We start from the raw sequence: 19,000 nt of genomic DNA on the forward strand, positions 1-19,000 counted from the left end.
TGTATGCTTCATTCTTAGTTTAATCCATCTAAGGATCTATTTAAGATCATTAAATATGCACGAAGCACTTTACTAAAGTAGTGATGTGTTTTTCTTATTTTTTTTCCAAGATCAGCACATAGTTTGGACCTCCAGAAGCTGCAATTCCCACCATCTCTCCTCGTTAGCATTCTCTAGTTGGAATGCAACAACTGGCTTTGAGTGATGGTTTTTGTATGGTGGTGTGCTTCAGACTAAGAGAGTGACATCGAGTCCTGTATGTACTGACATTTTAAAAAAAACTGTGTGTGGGTATGGCTGCATACTGCCAAAACAATATTTAAATGTTCCAAAGAGACAAATAATATATTGTAGGGGTGTGTTAATGATAGTATAGAGTACCGCTGAGTTGAAAGGGTGGTATGATATACGGGAGGACATCTGCATTAATTATCCCGAAGCGAACCGGTAAGGCGCGACTGCAAAACGCTCTCACCAACCCGATCGGCAATAACAGAGGAGGAGGTGGAAGTGGCAAGTCGGGAAACGCCGCTTCCCGATTTCTTGGCGGGCATGCGCTTCACTCGCGCATGCGCTCCTAGATGAAAACAAAAGGGCAGCGGGGGTTTGGAAGCGGGAGCGTCGCTTCTTTCTCTCTTTCGTTGCCTGATGGCTGCTGCGTTGTTGGTGATGCTGTACGAGTACTCTCCGCTGTTCTACATTGCCTTGGTGTTCGTCTGCTTCTTGGTGACCAGCGGCCTGATCATGGGCTGGTAAGTCGGGTAGAGAAAGAACAGGATCGTGGGAAGGCAGTGGATGGTTAGGGTTTGCGCGGCGGTTTCTCGAGTCGAACCGCGAAGATTCGCCGAGAGGCTTGATCTGAGAGGTGGGGGGGCGGACTGTCCTCTAACCGGGTACCCTCCGCTTGCCATGGACAAGGATTCCCACTGTCAGATTTTCCATCGGATGTTTGCTGGGCATGGTAGGAGACGTGGAGTAATCCAGTGCATCTGGGTTAGGAATGATTCCTGTTGAAAGCATCGGCAATCTTAATTAAATGCTTGTAAAGGGAAGCAGTATTAGGAACCTCATGGGTTGAGTGAGATAGGCCATTTAAATGGGGAGGAATTGAGCAAGATAGTCGGGGTGGGGGAGATAATGATAATGATGATAACTTTATTGTCACTTTGAATGTACACCAATCGGCATACATCAAAATGAAATTTCATTGCATACAGCTCTCAAAGGCTCACCACCTCCAATATATACTCCTTGTTCATGGCCCACTCAAATTTCACATTGTCCATTTTAGTCTCTAGGGAGTGAACGATGGCAAACAGGACAGATGGAAATGGGGCTCCATGTGGATTAGCCCTCAAGTTAGTTTGTATTCTGACAACCTCGCCTTCTTTCCTTTTTCTGATCCTGACTCTTCCACCTTTTCCAAGAGTTTTAAAGTCTGGCTACTGTGGAATAAAGCACGGGGCTTGGTAGAAAACATGTAGGGATAGGAAATGGTTTTGACAGGAGTGATGCTTAGGCTGAGTTGAAAAATGGCTCTGCTTGAATATTTTTAATGGGAGGGGGCAAATAACAGTGGTTTCTATGTAAAGAAAGGTGTAAGGAAAAGTTAATTGATTGACGTAGGGTAATTTAAAGCAAATGCAACAATCTTTGAAGAAATTATTCCTTTAATAGACCTGGGCATTAATACAAATCTTTGTTTACAGTATTTCATTATGCTTTAAGTTACGCTGAAGAATGGATTACACTCAGTCTTTTCAGGTCTCTAATTCTATGATTACAAACATTTTGTACTCCTTAGGTTTGGATGGGATGTTCCTGTGATTCTAAGGAATTCAGAAGAAACTGAATCAATTGTAAAAGTGTCTCAGAAACAGATGCGGCAAGTGAAAAATCCATTCAGTTTAGAAATCAAAAACCCAGAAATCACTTCAGCTTCAAGTCAGTATATTGTATATAATATTTGTTGACATTTTCTGTTTTTTGTTTTCTCCATTTTTGTTTCTATTTGCCACAAGAAGTCTGAAAGCATGTTTATCTTAAATCACTTCTGTTATTATCACTCTTTAAGCAATAAGCACGCAAAAGAAAATAGAGACACTTTTTAAGGAAAATTCTGCCCCTTATTGTTTTTAATTTGCACTATAAACTTAACTGAAATAAGAATCACTGTTTGTGGGGGAAAGAAAACACTCAATTTATCTGTGGATGATAGTTCTCTGTCCTTGTGGATGTGGGAGCTGAAGCACTATAAGCTCATAACAGAGAATCACCAGAAAGTATGCAGCTGTTTCATTGGTTAATTTTACATGACAAGAATTAGGTCATCGTATTAATAGCACAATTTAACTGACAGTTTTAATCTGAATATATTTATAACCTTATATAACCTCAAAAAGATAATGGGTCAGCTTTGGAATAATTTAGATTTTCACTGCTTTTGAGCATGGAAATTTGAAAGAGTAGGAGAATATTAGATAATTTATCTCCTATAAAGTAACATGATATGAAGATAATATTTTGTATCCATTGTGGAGTTTTGAGTAGCACAATTCTTTGTTATACGTTTGTATCATTGTTTTCATTTTCCTCAAGATGGCATTACTCTGGTATCTAATTGCTTGGAAGACTGTCTCCTTACATGCTATTGGGGCTGCAGCGTGCAAAAGGTTCATGATACCCTGCAGAAACATGCATACAGCTTTCGAATAAAAACTCCCCAGTCTTTTGAGGATGCAATGTGTCGTGAGTATCTCTATTGTCAACAGTATTGGTATCCTTTAGTGAAGCTTGTGTATTTTCAATTTTGCACAAATATACAGTGGGAATTTCTCCTCATAAATATAGCATGTACTAGTAAACAATGCTTCATTATAGTTGCAAAGAAAAAATAGAAAAATAATGGGAGCGGCAATGTCCCATGCCCTTGACAAGACATTAATGTCTTTATGCCAATTTTGATTTTAATTATTTATGCTTAAATTAAACTTTAAACACTGCATGCATTTTAAAAGTTAACTTCATTTGTTTTGGGGCAAAATTTCTGCATTTTTTTAATGTATATACTAATCCAGGGAAGTTATGCAGCACGTGCTACCTTCTTAGTGATTATCTTATTTTTGCCCCTGCAGAGTAAAATCCAGTATTTGTAAGACTGGGCATGCTTTGAAAATGATTTGAAAGAATTACATTGGAATTCAGATGATCATAGCATTTCTCTGCTACTATTTTTTAAAGTTGCTTTGTTTTGTTTTCTTATATGCAAGCTTGAAAAATGACACAATTATTGTGATAGTCCCAATAAATCAATTCAACTCATTAAAATACAGGTATATATCCTCAGTTACCACAATTGAAACTGGCAACTCCATTGCTAAGCGAGTCGTGTAATTATTGCCTCATTTCCCAGTAGTTATTAATCAAATTATCTGGGGTGACACTTCATCTGACTGCAAGTTGCAATTTTACTGCTGGGTTCTCTGTTCATTCTGTCTGTAGGAAGCCAACTTTGAAGTGTGTAAATAATGATCATAGGAATGCTGCAGGAATGCTGCAACAATCATAAGTGTGAACACCGGTTGCAAACTTATTTTTACAGTGCCATTGTAGCTTTTTTTTAATTGAAAAGTATTAAAATACATTTTAATAACATAAACTCCCTCCCTCCCCCTCCCCTCCCCCTTGCCCTCCCTAACCCTCCCCCCCCCCGACTTCCCAGAGCTGAATACAGGGTATTAACTTTACAAACTTAAGCTAAAATATGCTACCTAACTAAAAAAAAATATTAAATTCTATCGCGCTTTAACTCCCCTTAAACATAACTAAATTACTAACCAATAATGAATAACTGATAATACATCATGTAAAACTAATACTTATTCAAATGCTAAATGAAACTTTTTAGTCCCATATTTATTCTGAATATATTCGATCCATCTTCTCCATTCCACAATATATCTCTGTTGCGATTGTTCTTTCAAATATGCTGAAATCTTTGCCATTTCCGCCAGGTTTGAAACTTTCAAAGTCCACTCTTCTATAGTAGGCAGTTCCTCCTTCTTCCAATATTGCGTTACTAAAAGTCTTGCTGCTGTAATTAAATTCAACATCAATTTAGTGTCTATGACAGTACAATCTGTAATAATACCCAACAGAAATAACTGTGGAGAAAACCTTATCTTTTTCTTAAATATCTTTTGCATGTTCCACCAAACTTTAATCCAAAAAGCTTTAACTTTTTTACAAGTCCACCATATATGATAATACGTTGCATCCTCACAACCACACCTCCAACATTTGGGCTGGCAGTTCGGATACATGCTTGCTAATTTTTTAGGATCTAAATGCCATCTATAAAACATTTTATAAAAATTCTCTTAAATTTTGAGCCTGTGTAAATTTTACATTTCTGACCCATATCTTTTCCCAAGTATCCATTGTTATAACCTCCTGAAAATTCTGGGCCCACTTTAATCATACAATATTTAACAAGTTCCGTTTCTGAGTCAATTTCTATCAGTGCATTATATATCCTTCTTATATGTGCTTGACCTTGATCTCTAATTTGTTTTACCAAATTTCCATCAGTTATCAAAATACCAACTTTCTGATCTACCTTCCATCTTGCTTGTAACTGCCCATACTGGAACCAAGTTTGTACTATCTTTCCTTCTTTTAAAATATTATATGGCTTTAATTGCCATACATTCCTTTCTATCCTAAGAATTTCTTTGTATGTAATCACATCATGTTTAAATCCCACATTTATATTTTCTATTGCATGTTTAGGTATTGCCCAAATTGGTATTTTATAATTTAACTTATGTCGATATTTTTTCCAAACTCGCAACAGAGCATACCTTAATATACAGTCATGGCCGAAATTGTAGGTACCCCAGAAATGTTTCCAGAAAATCAAGTATTTCTCACAGAAAAGTATTGCAGGAACACATGTTTTGCTATACACAGGTTTATTCCCTTTGTGTGTATTGGAACACAACAAAAAAGGGAGGAGAAAAAGCAAATTGGACATAATGTGAAACAAAACTCCAAAAATGGGCCGGACAAAATTATTGGCACCCTTTCAAAATTGTGGGTAAACAAGATTGTTTCAAGCATGTGATGCTCCTTTAAACTCACCTGGGGCAAGTAACAGGTGTGGGCAATATAAAAATCACACCTGAAAGCAGATAAAAAGGAGAGAAGTTCACTTTGTCTTTGCATTGTGTGTCTGTGTGTGCCACACTAAGCATGGACAACAAAAAGAGGAGAAGAGAACTGTCTGAGGACTTGAGAACCAAAATTGTGGACAAATATCAACAATCTCAAGGTTACAAGTCCATCTCCAGAGATCTAGATTTGCCTTTGTCCACAGTGCGCAACATTATCAAGAAGTTTGCAACCCATGGCACTGTAGCGAATCTCCCTGGTCGTGGACAGAAGAGAAAAATTGATGAAAGGTTGCAACGCAGGATAGTCCGCATGGTGGATAAGCAGCCCCAAACAAGTTCCAAAGGAATGCAAGCTGTCCTGCAGGCTCAGGGAGCATCAGTGTCAGTGCAAACTATCCGTCGACATTTAAATGAAATGAAACGCTATGGCAGGAGACGCAGGAGGACCCCACTGCTGACACAGAGACATAAAAAAGCAAGATTACAGTTTGCAAAAATGTACTTGAGTAAGCCAAAATCCTTCTGGGAAAACGTCTTGTGGACAGATGAGACCAAGATAGAGCTTTTTGGTAAAGCACATCATTCTACTGTTTACCGAAAATGAAATGAGGCCTACAAAGAAAAGAACACAGTACCTACAGTGAAATATGGTGGAGGTTCAATGATGTTTTGGGGTTGTTTTGCTGCCTCTGGCACTGGGTGCCTTGAATGTGTGCAAGGCATCATCAAATCTGAGGATTACCAAAGGATTTTGGGTCGCACTGTAGAGCCCAGTGTCAGAAAGCTGGGTTTGCATCTGAGATCTTGGGTCTTCCAGCAGGACAATGACCCTAAACATACGTCAAAAAGCACCCAGAAATGGATGGCAAGGAAGCGCTGGAGAGTTCTGAAGTGGCCAGCAATGAGTCCAGATCTGAATCCCATTGAACACCTGTGAAAGATCTTAAAATTGCTGTTGGGAAAAGGCGCCCTTCCAGTAAGAGAGACCTGGAGCAGTTTGCAAAGGAAGAGTGGTCCAAAATTCCGGGTGAGAGGTGTAAGAACCTTATTGATGGTTATAGGAAGCGACTGATTTCAGTTATTTTTTCCAAAGGGTGTGCAACCAAATATTAAGTTAAGGGTGCCAATAATTTTGTCCGGCCCATTTTTGGAGTTTTGTTTGACATTATGTCCAATTTGCTTTTTTTCCTCCCTTTTTTGTTATGTTCCAATACACACAAAGGGAATAAACCTGTGTATAGCAAAACATGTGATCCTGCAATACTTTTCTGTGAGAAATACTTGATTTTCTGGAAAAATTTCTGGGGTGCCAACAATTTTGGCCATGACTGTACATGTCTTAAAAACATTATCCACCTTCTTGTCATACAATAAATATGCATGCCAACAAATAACAAATCATAACCCTCAATATTCAATAATCTCCCTTGTGTTAAATTAAACCAATCACTAATTGATAAAGCAGCAGCCTCATAGTATAATTTAAAATTGGGCATTTTAAGACCACCTCTTTCACGTCGTACATCTTGCATTATCTTAAATTTAACTCTTGGTCTTTTCGTTGCCCAAACAAATTTATTAATACCTTTCTGCCATTCCTCCAAATTTGAATCTTTTTTAAGTATAGGTATCATTTGAAACAAAAATAAAAATTTTGGCAAAACATTCATTTTTACTGCTGCAATTCTTCCCAATAAGGTTAATTGTAGTTTTTTCCAACTATCTAACTCTTTTTGTATTTTAAACCATAACAATTCATAATTATTTTTATATAATTTTACATTTGAAGCTGAAAAATATACCCCCAAATATTTAATCTTTTTTACTATTTCGAATCCCGTTAACTCTTCTAAAACAACCTTTTGTTCTATGGTCATATTTTTAGACAATATTTTAGTTTTTTGCGTATTTATCTTAAATCCAGAATCTTTTCCATATGACATTATCTCCATCAAGTCTACAACTGAGTACGTCGGTTGACTTAATGTAATAACCAAGTCATCCGCAAACGCTCTCAATCTATAATCTTGATCTCTTAATTTAATTCCCTTAATTTTATTTGAGTCTCGTATCTTAATAATATTTCCAATGTTAAAACAAACAACAAAGGTGACAACGGACACCCCTGTCTTGTACCCTTTTCAATATTACATGTTTCTGTCAAACTACCATTACCGTATATACTTGAGTATAAGCCGAATTTTTCAGCCCACTTTTTTGGGCTGAAAACTCCACTTCGGCTTATACTCCAGTCAACAAAAAAAAGAACTGTCCCTTCGTTCGGAACAGGCTGCTGAGAGAAGGGAGGGCTGGGCTCCGCACGGGCCGCGGGTCCGGCGTTCGCCCGCCGAACAGCTGATGGGCGTGGGCGTGGCCGGGCTGTCTCCGGAGCCGGCGGGTTCCACCGGCGTTCAGCGTTCGCCCGCCAAACAGCTGATGGGCGCAGGCGTGGCTGGGCTGTCTCCGGAGCCGGGCGGGTTCCACCGGCGTTCAGCGTTCGCCCGCCGAACAGCTGACGGGCGCGGGCGTGGCCGGGCTGTCTCCGGAGCCGGCGGGTTCCACCGGCGTTCAGCGTTCGCCCGCCAAACAGCTGATGGGCGCGGGCGTGGCCGGGCTATCTCCGGAGCCGGGCGGGTTCCACCGGCTGGGCTTCCCACGGCTGCCTCAGCAGTTGGCGCGGCCGCGGGTCCGGCGTTTGCCCGCCGAACAGCTGATGGGCGCGGGCGTGGCCGGGCTGTCTCCGGAGCCGGGCGGGTTCCACGGCGTTGTTCGCCCGCCGAACAGCTGACGGGCGCGGGCGTGGCCGGGCTGTCCCCAGAGCCGGGCGCCTTCCACCGGCGTTCGGCGTTCGCCCGCCGAACAGCTGATGGGCGCGGGCGTGGCCGGGCTGTCCCCAGAGGTAAACTTCGTGACCCATCCAGCCCATGCATAAAACAGAAATGAAAAGTCTTAAAAAAGTTTTGCGCGGTTAAATAAACAGCATTTGCATATTGTTTCTCCACGGAGCACCGACAAAATTCGCTCAAATTAAGGAACGTGGGGAGCTAAAGAATCGGGCTATAGGGAATGTCTGGCATGACGGGCAACCCTGGGAAACACGAGGACTGTAGTGCAGTGGCGTAGCGTGGGGGGTGCAGGGGGGGCCGGCCGCACCAGGCGCAACATCTGGGGGGGCGCGACCAGCGGGCTAGGGCAAGGCTGCTTGCGAGCGAGGGGTATCTGTGCCTGCGCCGACACAGAAACGCTTCTCTCTCCGGGTGGGGGAAGGCTCGGCGGCTCCCTGGGTCTATATACGCCTCTGTATGTGCACGCCGCCTCGCGCTCCCGCAAACGAGAAAGAAAGAACGGCAGCGTCTGCGAGCCTTGCCAGCGGCAGCGTTCCTCGGTGTGGGCGTGCCTGCGTCTTTGGGTGTGAGGCTTTCGGAGAGGCTGCCTTTGGCTCCTGGTACTTGCAGCCGGTTTAAAAGAAATGAATTCTCGCCCGCTTTCACAGACTTGTTCTTTTACACCGGCTGCAAGTACCAGGAGCCAAAGGCAGCCTCTCCGAAAGCCTCACACCCAAAGACGCAGGCACGCCCACACCGAGGAACGCCGCCGCTGGCGAGGCTCGCAACATCTGGGGGGGCGCGACCGGCGGGCTAGGGCAAGGCTGCTCGCGAGCGAGGGGTATCTGTGCCTGCGCCGACACAGAAACGCTTCTCTCTCCGGGTGGGGGAAGGCTCCGCGGCTCCCTCTGTATGCGCACGCCGCCTCGCGCTCCCGCGAACGAGAAAGAAAGAACGGCAGCGGCGGCGCCCCCGGAGAAGCCTACCCCGAGGCTGCGGCCGATTTTTCCTTCTCCAGGCCTCTGCCGCCTGTTTCTGTCTGACACACACACACACACACACACGCACGAGGGGGAGAAACAATGCTCTGGGCGGCAGAGGCCTGGAGAAGGAAAAATCAGATTACCCCTTCCACACGTAAAACTTCCAGTTTAATTACAAAGGAAGAAGAGAGAAACTTAGATCAACAGCTCACCTTCATTTCCTCTAGGTCGCAAGGGGAAAAATAAAAATCAAAGATCCTTGGAAGTAATGGTTGGAAAAGTTTGCAAGTCTTTGGGAAAGTTCAAGAAGTGAAAGGAATACCCTCCTCTTGAAAGACCAGATAAGGCAGACAGGGAGATGAAGAGTTCAACCGAGTTTCCTCTTTTGTTCAGGCATCTGCACCCGCTGCTTTTAAACTCGCCGGGCGCTGCAACGGCACCCGTTTTCCCCAGCGAGTTTTCCCTACCTGGCCCCTGCAGAATCGCGGCGGCGCCCCCGGAGAAGCCTACCCCAAGGCTGCGGCCGATTTTTCCTTCTCCAGGACTCTGCCGCCCAGAGCGTTGTTTCTCCCCCTCGTGCGTGCGTGGGATGAGGCGAGAAACCAACAGCCTGCGTCCGTCTCTCTTTATGTATATTTCTGTATATATCTTATCTCGGGATCTAGACCTTTCGAAGGAGAAGGGGCGGCTGGAGTTCGTGAGTTGCTGTGGGACCCAAGGGTTGGGGGAAGAGAGATGGGAGGGAAAAGGGGAGAAACCTGCCGCTGGCTAGTTCTTTGTCTGATCGGGGAGCCTGAACAAAAGAGGAAACTCGGTTGAACTCTTCATCTCCCTGTCTGCCTTATCTGGCTTTTTGAAACGCACCACCGGCTGCTCCGTCCAGAAGCCCAGATTCGGGAGGGCTGCTTGGCTTCCACTTGAGCCCATCTATGTCCGCGAGCCCCCCCCCACTACCCCTAGACCTCCGCCGCCGGCGGAGGCTGGATCCGCGCTCCGCAGCGGCAGGGCGCGGATCCAGCCAGCGGCAGAGGCTTGTGGAGCACGGATCCAGCCTCCGCCGGCATGCAGGCAAATCCTGCTAAAGGGCTTTCCCCCCCCCCCACTGGATCCGCGCTCCGCAAGCCTCTGCCGGCAGCAGGGCGCGGATCCAGCCGGCGGCAGAGGCTTGTGGAGCACGGATCCAGCCTCCGCCGGCATGCAGACAAATCCTGCTAAAGGGCTTTTCCCCCCCACTGGATCCACGCTCCGCAAGCCTCTGCCGGCGGCAGGGTGCAGATCCAGCCGGCGGCAGAGGCTTGTGGAGCACGGATCCAGCCTCCGCCGGCATGCAGGCAAATCCTGCTAAAGGGCTTTTCCCCCCCACTGGATCCACGCTCCGCAAGCCTCTGCCGGCGGCAGGGCGCAGATCCAGCCGGCGGCAGAGGCTTGCGGAGCGCGGATCCAGCCGCTGGCGACAGAGGCCTGCCTGCTTCTTTCCGCTGCGGAACGAAGCAGCCTGCCTGCTTCTTTCCGCAGCGGAACGAAGCAGCCTGCCTGCTTCTTTCCGCAGCGGAACGAAGCAGCCTGCCTGCTTCTTTCCGCAGCGGAAAGAAGCAGGCAGGCAGGGCGCAGAGGTCCGGAGACCTGCCGACGTTTGGGGAGGTTTGGGGAGGTGCGCGCGCACCTCCCCAAACCTCCCCAAACTTCGGCAGGTCTCCGGACGGCGACGGCTTGGGAGAGGTGCGCGCGATCCTGGAAGCACCGAAGCCTCGGCCGCGCGCAAGTCCTCGGTAAGCTCCGGGCGGTCACTTGCTTCGCGTCTCCTGAGGGAAGGGGGGGCGACTGGAGCGGGCGTGTTTCCTCGCCTGCTGGGCGCCGCGATTTGCCCGGGGAACGCGCGGGCCCCGAATGGCAGCGTGGAGCGAGGAAGCGGACAGCCAGGGCTTCCCCGAGAGCCGCTGCAACACAGGGTATTCAGGCTTGCAAAATGGCGGATCGAGCCTCTGCTGGCGGCGGAGGCTTGCAGAGCGCGGATCCAGCCTCCGCCGGTGGCGGAGGCTTGCAGAACGGCAGATCGGCTTATACTCGAGTCAACAACTTTTCCCAGTTTTTGGGGGTGAAATTGGGGGTCTCGGTTTATACTCAAGTCGGCTTATACTCAAGTATATACGGTAATTATTATTTGAGCTGTTTGCTTCTGATATATTGCCCTAATAGGTTGTAAAAAATTATCCCCAAACTCCATTTTCTCCAGTACCTTAAATAAAAATTGCCAGTCCAATTGATCAAAAGCTTTTCCAGCATCCAAAAAAATCAGCACTGCAGAGACCTGGTTATTTCTTTCCAAAAATTCCAATAAATCTACAATATGTCTCACATTATTCTTCATTTGTCTACCACTTATAAATCCTGTTTGGTCACTATGAATCATTTGCTGCATTACCTTCATTAATCTATTTGCTAAAAATTTTGCAAATATCTTATAATCAGTATTTAAAAGCGATATTGGCCTATAATTTTTGGTTTGGGTAGGATCTTGATCTTCCTTCGGAATCAGCGATATAAAAGCTGTTTTCCACGATGTAGGCACTTCTCCTCCAGATTGAATTGTTCTAAATAATTCTTTTAAAGGTTCCACCATTTCTAACTGTAAATCTTTATAGTAAACGGCAGTCAAGCCATCTGTCTGTAGGAAGCCAACTTTGAAGTTTGTAAATAATGATCATAGGAATGCTGCAGGAATGCTGCAACAATCCTAAGTGTGAACACCGGTTGCAAACTTATTTTTACAGTGCCATTGTAGCTTTGAATGCTCGCTAAACAGGATATCAGTAAGAAAGGATTATGTCTTTTTTAAGGCTCATATGGAAGTGTCTGCTTTTGCAAATGACGGTATGGTGCTTGTATAGCTTCTAACCTTCTTCCAAATCATTTTCAAAGCCTGCTTAACTCCAATTTGTCTACCGCTAGGTAGGCAAGTTGGTAGAATGAATTATATGTACTCCCTAGGCAAGTGAATATTTCAGAATAATTTGAAAGATTAATGATGAAAGGAAAATCCTTATATTTGAACTGAAAGTTACTTATGCAGTGCTGGATGTTGTTTGTAGGAGCTAGTAAAATGAATGCAAATATATAAAGGTTCAATCCTAATTTCTGTCCTCCTGAATAATTAACAGATAGTTATTCGTCTCAGATGAAAGCAGTTGAGATTGTAGAATAGTGGATAATTAGCATAATAGTCTTTATTTGTGACAACAAAGACTGTTCCTTGACACAACAAAGCGTAAAGAAGACAGAAAAAGAGGAGAAGCATAGCCGGTTACCAGAAGTGGCAAAAATCCATGATTTTGGTCTACTGCCTAGATCTCGATACCCACTAGTGGTACTGTTAACCCTTGCTGATGAAGACAACAGAGAAATCTATGACATTGTAGGTAATCTCCACATTTTTTTTTAAATGGAGGAATTTGTGTTGTCCTATACATTATAAAAAATTACCGCTGAATAGAATTAAGATATTTGAGCTTTTTCATTTCTGTTACAGAACTTTCAGTTTTAATAAGAATTTCTTCAGGTTTAAAACCATAACTGTTGGTAACTCTGGAAACTGAAAAAAGTGTAGTTATTGAAAATTATAAAGTTCTCAGCCTGTGAACCAGGAACCACTGATGGTCCTTGGGAATGGTATAGGTGATTATTGATGTAGATACAGTAAGAAGTTGAGTGAATTTAATGAATTGTCATCTTTTTAAAAATGTATTTGTGCTGACTTAGGGCTATGTAGTCATCATTTTTTTAATGGTAATGTAGTGCTCTACTAAGGGACATGGTAGCTCAGTGGGTTAGGACGCTGAGCTTGTCGATCAGAAGGTCGGCAGTTTGGCGGGTCGAATCCCGAGTGCCACGTAACAGAGTGAGCGCCTGTTACTCGCCCCAGCTTCTGCCAACCTAGCAGTTCGAAAGCACGTAAAAATGCAAGTAGAAAAATAGGGACCACTACGGTGGGAAGGTAACAGCATTCCGTGCACCTTTGGCTTCTAGTCATGCCAGCCACATGACCACGGAGACGTCCTCAGACAAGCGCTGGCTCTTCGGCTTTGAAATGGAGATGAGAACTGGCCCCTAGAGTCGGAAACGACTAGCATGCATGTGCGGGGGAACCTTTACCTTTACCTTTAGTGCTCTATATAGAAGAGGGATTTGGGAGCTACTGCCTAAATGACTATGAAGATTCTGAGTCATCCAGGTCATAGTTATCCCAAAGATGCTTTTTCACGAGGCAACTGGAGGCAAGCTTATTGGATGAGAAGCAAAGCCGTCTTCCAAGAAAAACAAGAAAGTCCAGTTGTCTTGTGACAGAGCATCTTTGGGGGAGCAACTGAATAGGTTTCTGCAACTTGCTACTTCCCAAATGTGTTAGAATTTCAACTCCCATAATTCCCCAACTACAGTAGTATGACTGAAACAGAATTTTAGAAATCATTCCAAACATAGTTCTTGACCTCGACATATCTCATAAATTTATAAATTATGCCTGTCTCAGGTATAAAAATTACCAAAAAACCTTTCATTACTTACTGTTTATAGGCAAATCTTAATATTTCAGCAAGCTTTTAACTTGCATAGTCAACTAATGAAGCCAAACTGATTTTCTTAGGTGATCTTAAAATATCACATGACATAAATCACTATCAGCGGGAGCAACAGTTCATTGGAATCTTGTTTGGAAACTAAATGTATTAGATATTTTCATAATAAATAATTGAAATAAAGGTTACACAGTGATTGCCTTTTTGGTTAAGGTAGAGCCAATCTGAATTCAAAATAACTTCAAAAAAATGGAAGCATTTATAAAACAGTAATTATGACCACATAAATCAGTTAAATCATGGGGCATTAATAGGCAAGTATCATAGTCAAAGAAGGTGCTTGATTCACAGCTCTAAAATGAAGTGATTGGAATGATAGAATAAACATAGTCATAATTCTCTGTGTATAGCACAGGCTTAAAAATATATGTGTGGGTTTGAAGCTGTCTCAAGATTAGCAGGTGCATTTTTCATATGTAAAATCTGTAATATGAAACAAAACTGTTGGAGACTCAAGTTAAAATGAATTAACAATTGATATCACCTGTTAACATTTTTAGCTATGCTGTAGTCTGGTTGGGGTTTGCTTGAACTGAAAGAGACTGTGTGCTGAAATAAATATTTCTGTCTCTCTTAAGATTTCAATGCTATCAATAATACATATTCCAGATGCCAGTTACAGGCTTTCCTGCCGGATACTGTATCAGTATCTCCTTTTGGCCCAAGGTCAATTTCATGACCTAAAGGTAAGCTTTCAGATTCATTTTCTAGAAGGGGGGGGAGGCCTTTTGTCAGCTTGCTCTCTTCAAAAAGACAAAAAAGATGAAGTCCCGGAATTGAGAGGCAGGGAGAGACAAGGGATCCCACAGACGGAGAAGTGAGCTCTTCATGAGCCCCCATTGGAATCGCAGTATTGCAGAGAGAAAAACGAGCTTTCCAGGGATTTTGAACCAGGAAACCAGAAAAAGGAGTACGTTCTTTAAACCAGCAGTTTTGTTTGATTACACACATCTAGAACTGATTTTTAATTGCGTAGTGATGCATTAAGTAAGAGCAAAACTGTTTTATACTTCAGCAAATCTATAATCTTTCGTAATTGAAGGCTATAATTGTCTGGATTCTCTGAAGCCAGTTTTTCCGGTCTGCCTCTCTAAATTTCCCCTGTGCATTCATCATTAGGTTTGTTGACAAACATTCTGGGCTCATTTCATACATTAGGTTATCTTAAATTATGGCTTACGTCGTTACTGTTGAATTCCCAGATCAAAATAAGCCAAAAGCAAATATGCTATATTACAGTTTTGCTCCTACTCCTATTCCTGCACTCTAAAAACTAATCATTTTTATATTATCACAGTCTTGTAGATCTCAGTCAGTGCATTTGATAGAAATTTTTTATCTGTTTTTCCCCCCCTCTGGGCTCCTCTTTCAATGGGATTCCAGTAGAAAATAAAGTTATGCCATAGTTAGGGAAGTCTGTCTTTTGATTTTCTTTATGCATTTATCTGAATAGCAGGACTCTGCACTTTTTGCATGTTTCTGACAACATGATGAAAATGGACACCATTCTCTTTCTTATCCACATTTTGGCTCAAAATTACAATCTTACATATTTTGTTCCTAAAGTAGTATTCCTCAATGTTAGCAAACTTCAACTCTGGAACTTCCACACATCTTAAACTTGCCGAAACACTATCCTAAAGTAACATATGGATACCTACTGAATCCACAGACACCTTCCTTGGTGTTTGCCAAGCTTCCAGCCTAATCCAAATGTTTAGATTTTGAGAAGAAACAAATGTCAATATAGTGTTATTTTCAAGAAAGACTCTATGTCTGAAATACACCCCATTTGGTTTATTAGAAAATAAAAATAGGTCTTGTGTTTTGTATAGAAATGTATCCACTTTCCCAGAAAGGGGACCAAGGTAACTGAGCATCAGGGAGTATTCTGTTAAAACTGCCCTTTTTTAACCCCTTACCTGCCAATGCATTTAATTTGGGAAGGGGCAAGGCTTCTCCCAAGAGCCATGTTGCAGGAGTGAGCACAACGTGTTCTGAAATTCAGCATGTATCTGATAGTCCATAAAGGTGAAGATTCCTAATTTGTCGTAACCTAAGGTTTAGAGCAGGCATGTCAAACTGCCGGCCCACGGACCAGATGCATCACGACAAAACCCAGCCCTCCCCATTGCCGGCAATGGGGAAAAAGTCACGATTTGTTGCACAACGTCACGTGACATCGCGAGTTTGACATGCCTGGTTTAGAGGGAGGAAAAGAGATATTTGTAAATGTTGGTTTCTTTCTTCTAATTTTCCCCATCTTTCCTCCACCAGCAACTGTTCATGTCTGCTAACAACAATGCATCCTCTCCAAGTGGCTCTTTCTCCAGTGAAAGGACTGAAGACCACGTCCTGCTTGAAAAGGCTGACTTGGTGGAGACCGAGCCAGAAGTGCTGGAGGAGAACAACAAGGACTGCATCGTCTGCCAAAATCGAGCAGTCAATTGGGTGCTTCTTCCTTGCAGACACACCTGCCTATGCGATGAGTGTGTGAAGTATTTCCAGCAGTGCCCCATGTGCCGGCAATTTGTGAGAGAGTCATTTCCATTACACAGTTAGAGAAAGTGCAGAAGAAGTTCCTGTGTATTGTACTTATGAGGGACTCTGGCAAAGGATTGATAAACACTACTTCAGCTGTTGATTTTGCAACAGTATCTTTGATCTCACCTTTCCTTCTACTTGAATGAAGTTTGGTGCCTGGAAAACTCTGAAGCAGCATTTTTATTTTCCTTAACAAGGCACTCAGAAGCATCACTGTGAAGGCCAATGACATAGGAGCCTCAATTTAGTCTTCAGGAATGGGACAAAGGGGGAAGAACTTTAGGGAACAGAAGCAATGCACTGAACAATGAAGGACATATTTACAGAAAAAGAAATCTTTTTTTAAGTATTTCCAGGACATATTATTTTAGTGTATTCCAACCAACACAGAGCATATGGAGAACAAATATCCTCATATGTAAGAGACATTGGCAATCTTTATTTATAAAGGTGTTAGAGTAAATATCACATAGCTTGGCTTTCAGCCATTAGCAGTGTTGCACTTTTTAAGTTACCGTAGGAAGGGGGGAAAGGAAATACATAACAATTCTCTACATAGGTTCAGATGTCTTTTGTATATTCCAGCCTTTGTCAGCTTTCTGATCTTGAAATGATGCAGGCTGGAAGTTCTAGAGTCCTGACATATCTGGAATTGCCAAGTTGGGGATGGCTGGTATATTCAGTTTTCTTGGGCTTGCTGGATCTAAGTGTTTACATTCATTTGCAGATGCAAGTATGGCATTGAGTGTGAATTGTCCCAACAAAAGGATGTCTACAAGATGCATATACAAGCAAATATTCATTGAACTGTAAATCAGTTTCTGCTTGTCTTGTTCTTGGACACTAAAAATTCATTTGCCTTAGGCAGTTTTAGATATGACATGACATTGGTGATGTCATGAAAGGCTGATGTGGTCCTAGCTCAGTGTGATGTAAATGAATCTTTTGACAAGGGAGAGTTCATTTGAAGACTGTTATGCCTTTGAGTAAAAATGTTTTGCGTGGATCTTGCCTCCTGTCCAAGATGTCACTTCTTGTCAGCAAGTGTTGTCGGCATTTGGACACCTCGCTCTGACTTACCCAAATTCCAGGCATAATTTTAGCCCCTGTAGTAATTGTATGGTTTAGTTGAAATGAGAAGATGTCTGCATTCATGCATACATCGTGCATAGCCATAATTTCATTATCTGTTTTTGGTTGAGAATCTAGCCGATTCTGGTTTATTAAAACAAAACATGGGTTACAATATTAATGTGTGAATCTAAACAATGACTACGTTTCCTACCTCAGAGAGAATTATAATCAGCATTGTCACCCTTTAGGGTCATGTTAGTAACATGGAACACTAAGCCCTGTTGAATGAGAGAAGATGGGCAGCCAACACATTTTACAAATAAATAAATTTACAAACAAATACTAGCTTCTCTGCATTCAGAGTATCAAAAGTGAATATGGAAAAAAATATTACTTTCCACTTTTTCTTTTCCATCTATAAAACTTACATAATCCAGCCATTGTGGATTCACACAGCTTGGTGTGCTGTGCCAAACTATCAAGTTGTTGCTTATTCAGTAAGCAGTAGCTTAATGTAATGGTCAGCAATCACTTCAGGTGCCAGATGTTACCACCATCTTAAATTATGGCACAGCCCACTCTGTACCTTACGTTGGAAGTATTATACAGCCTTGCTATCTCATTCAGAAGAATTTGTGAGATTTTTGTATTCTCACCTAAAATTTCCAAATATGTCGATTTTAAAAAACAATGTTGGGATACCTCTGCTGATCTGTGGCTGAGCACAGTGGGATTACCTCTCTTTCAATCCATTTCAAAGTCTCAATGAGCAAAATTAATTTTTAGAAAATAGAAAAACAAAACAGATACCATATGCTTGATAGCAAACTACTGTACGCTACCCAGAGGAGTTGTGCAGTGGATATGCTATTATCAGTGTCCAACTATGGTCAGTTACTGGCTTTGTGACTGAGGTTATCCTTTTAATTCTGTATGTACAAGAGCTATCATTACATAATAAAGCGAACAATGTACTCTGCATATGAAAGGAACTAGGTTATACTTTTAGAAAGTCTGGTTTTTACTTGTGTTTATTTCAGATTTAGTGTACAAGCTAAAGAACTGGCATCGTCCCCTTTTCTGTCAACCTCCCTCTTCTTCAACCTTGAAATATATGCTCAGTCAGAAATTTATTTCCTTATTTGCAAAAAAAGGAAGATAAAGTCTTTCTGTAATTATTTCAGAATCATCAGAATTTACTGGTCTGTATTCCATAGAGAGACTTATCAATAGATGCCAATATTCCTTGTGCTTGCCAGACACACAGACAATATTGAGTTGGATGGACCAATAATCTAAAGTGGTAGAAAGTAGCTTCTAATCTTAGTCATCTTAATTAAGATGCTTGTCAGTGTGGACACTTTGGGGGGCAAGCGGTCAGCCCCAAATCCTATTCCAGATGGGTAAATCCGAGAGGGATGCTAGGAGAAGAATGCAAGGAGAGGACCTATTGCACAGAATGTCAGTCCTATAATGGTGGGGGTAGCCTTCTAATCTTCATAGTCCTGTTATTTGAGGGGGAAATACTTAGGACAGCAAAAATTCTTTGCTTCTCGCCAATATTTTACCTAACATTTCAGACATGCTGGCTTCACATAACATAGTTATTTAATTAAACCAATGTTCTGATTTAAATCATAAGTCATATTTTATGGTTTTTAATACTGTTGTACACCATCCATAGTCAATTCTTGTGAGATGGGTGGCCATATAAATATAAATACAAATTTTAATATCTGGATTCACACAACATGCTAAGCCATAAGAAC

The 19,000-nt window shown here is 42.5% G+C and overlaps 1 protein-coding gene across 1 annotated transcript; it reads left to right on the forward strand.

The window, feature by feature from the left end:
• The first annotated feature begins 607 nt into the window (after positions 1-607).
• On the forward strand, positions 608-17,467 carry CGRRF1 (cell growth regulator with ring finger domain 1). The gene is made up of 6 exons (XM_083378433.1): positions 608-752; positions 1,805-1,944; positions 2,599-2,776; positions 12,247-12,394; positions 14,192-14,299; positions 15,891-17,467. Exons 1-6 carry the CDS (start codon positions 649-651, stop codon positions 16,173-16,175), a joined length of 963 nt encoding a protein of 320 aa, XP_083234559.1. The 5' UTR covers positions 608-648; the 3' UTR covers positions 16,176-17,467.
• Positions 17,468-19,000: the final 1,533 nt, after the last annotated feature.

This window comes from Vipera ursinii (assembly GCF_947247035.1).
Source record: "Vipera ursinii genome assembly, chromosome: 1".
Lineage (NCBI taxonomy): Eukaryota > Metazoa > Chordata > Lepidosauria > Squamata > Viperidae > Vipera > Vipera ursinii.

Excerpts from the sequence above, each read along its gene's own strand:
- CGRRF1 (XM_083378433.1), top strand. The coding sequence starts at position 649 with ATGGCTGCTGCGTTGTTGGTGATGCTGTACGAGTACTCTCCGCTGTTC. Across the intron at positions 753-1,804 it reads AGCGGCCTGATCATGGGCTG|GTTTGGATGGGATGTTCCTG; the intron begins GTAAGTCGGGTA and ends TGTACTCCTTAG. Across the intron at positions 14,300-15,890 it reads GTCAATTTCATGACCTAAAG|CAACTGTTCATGTCTGCTAA; the intron begins GTAAGCTTTCAG and ends TTCCTCCACCAG.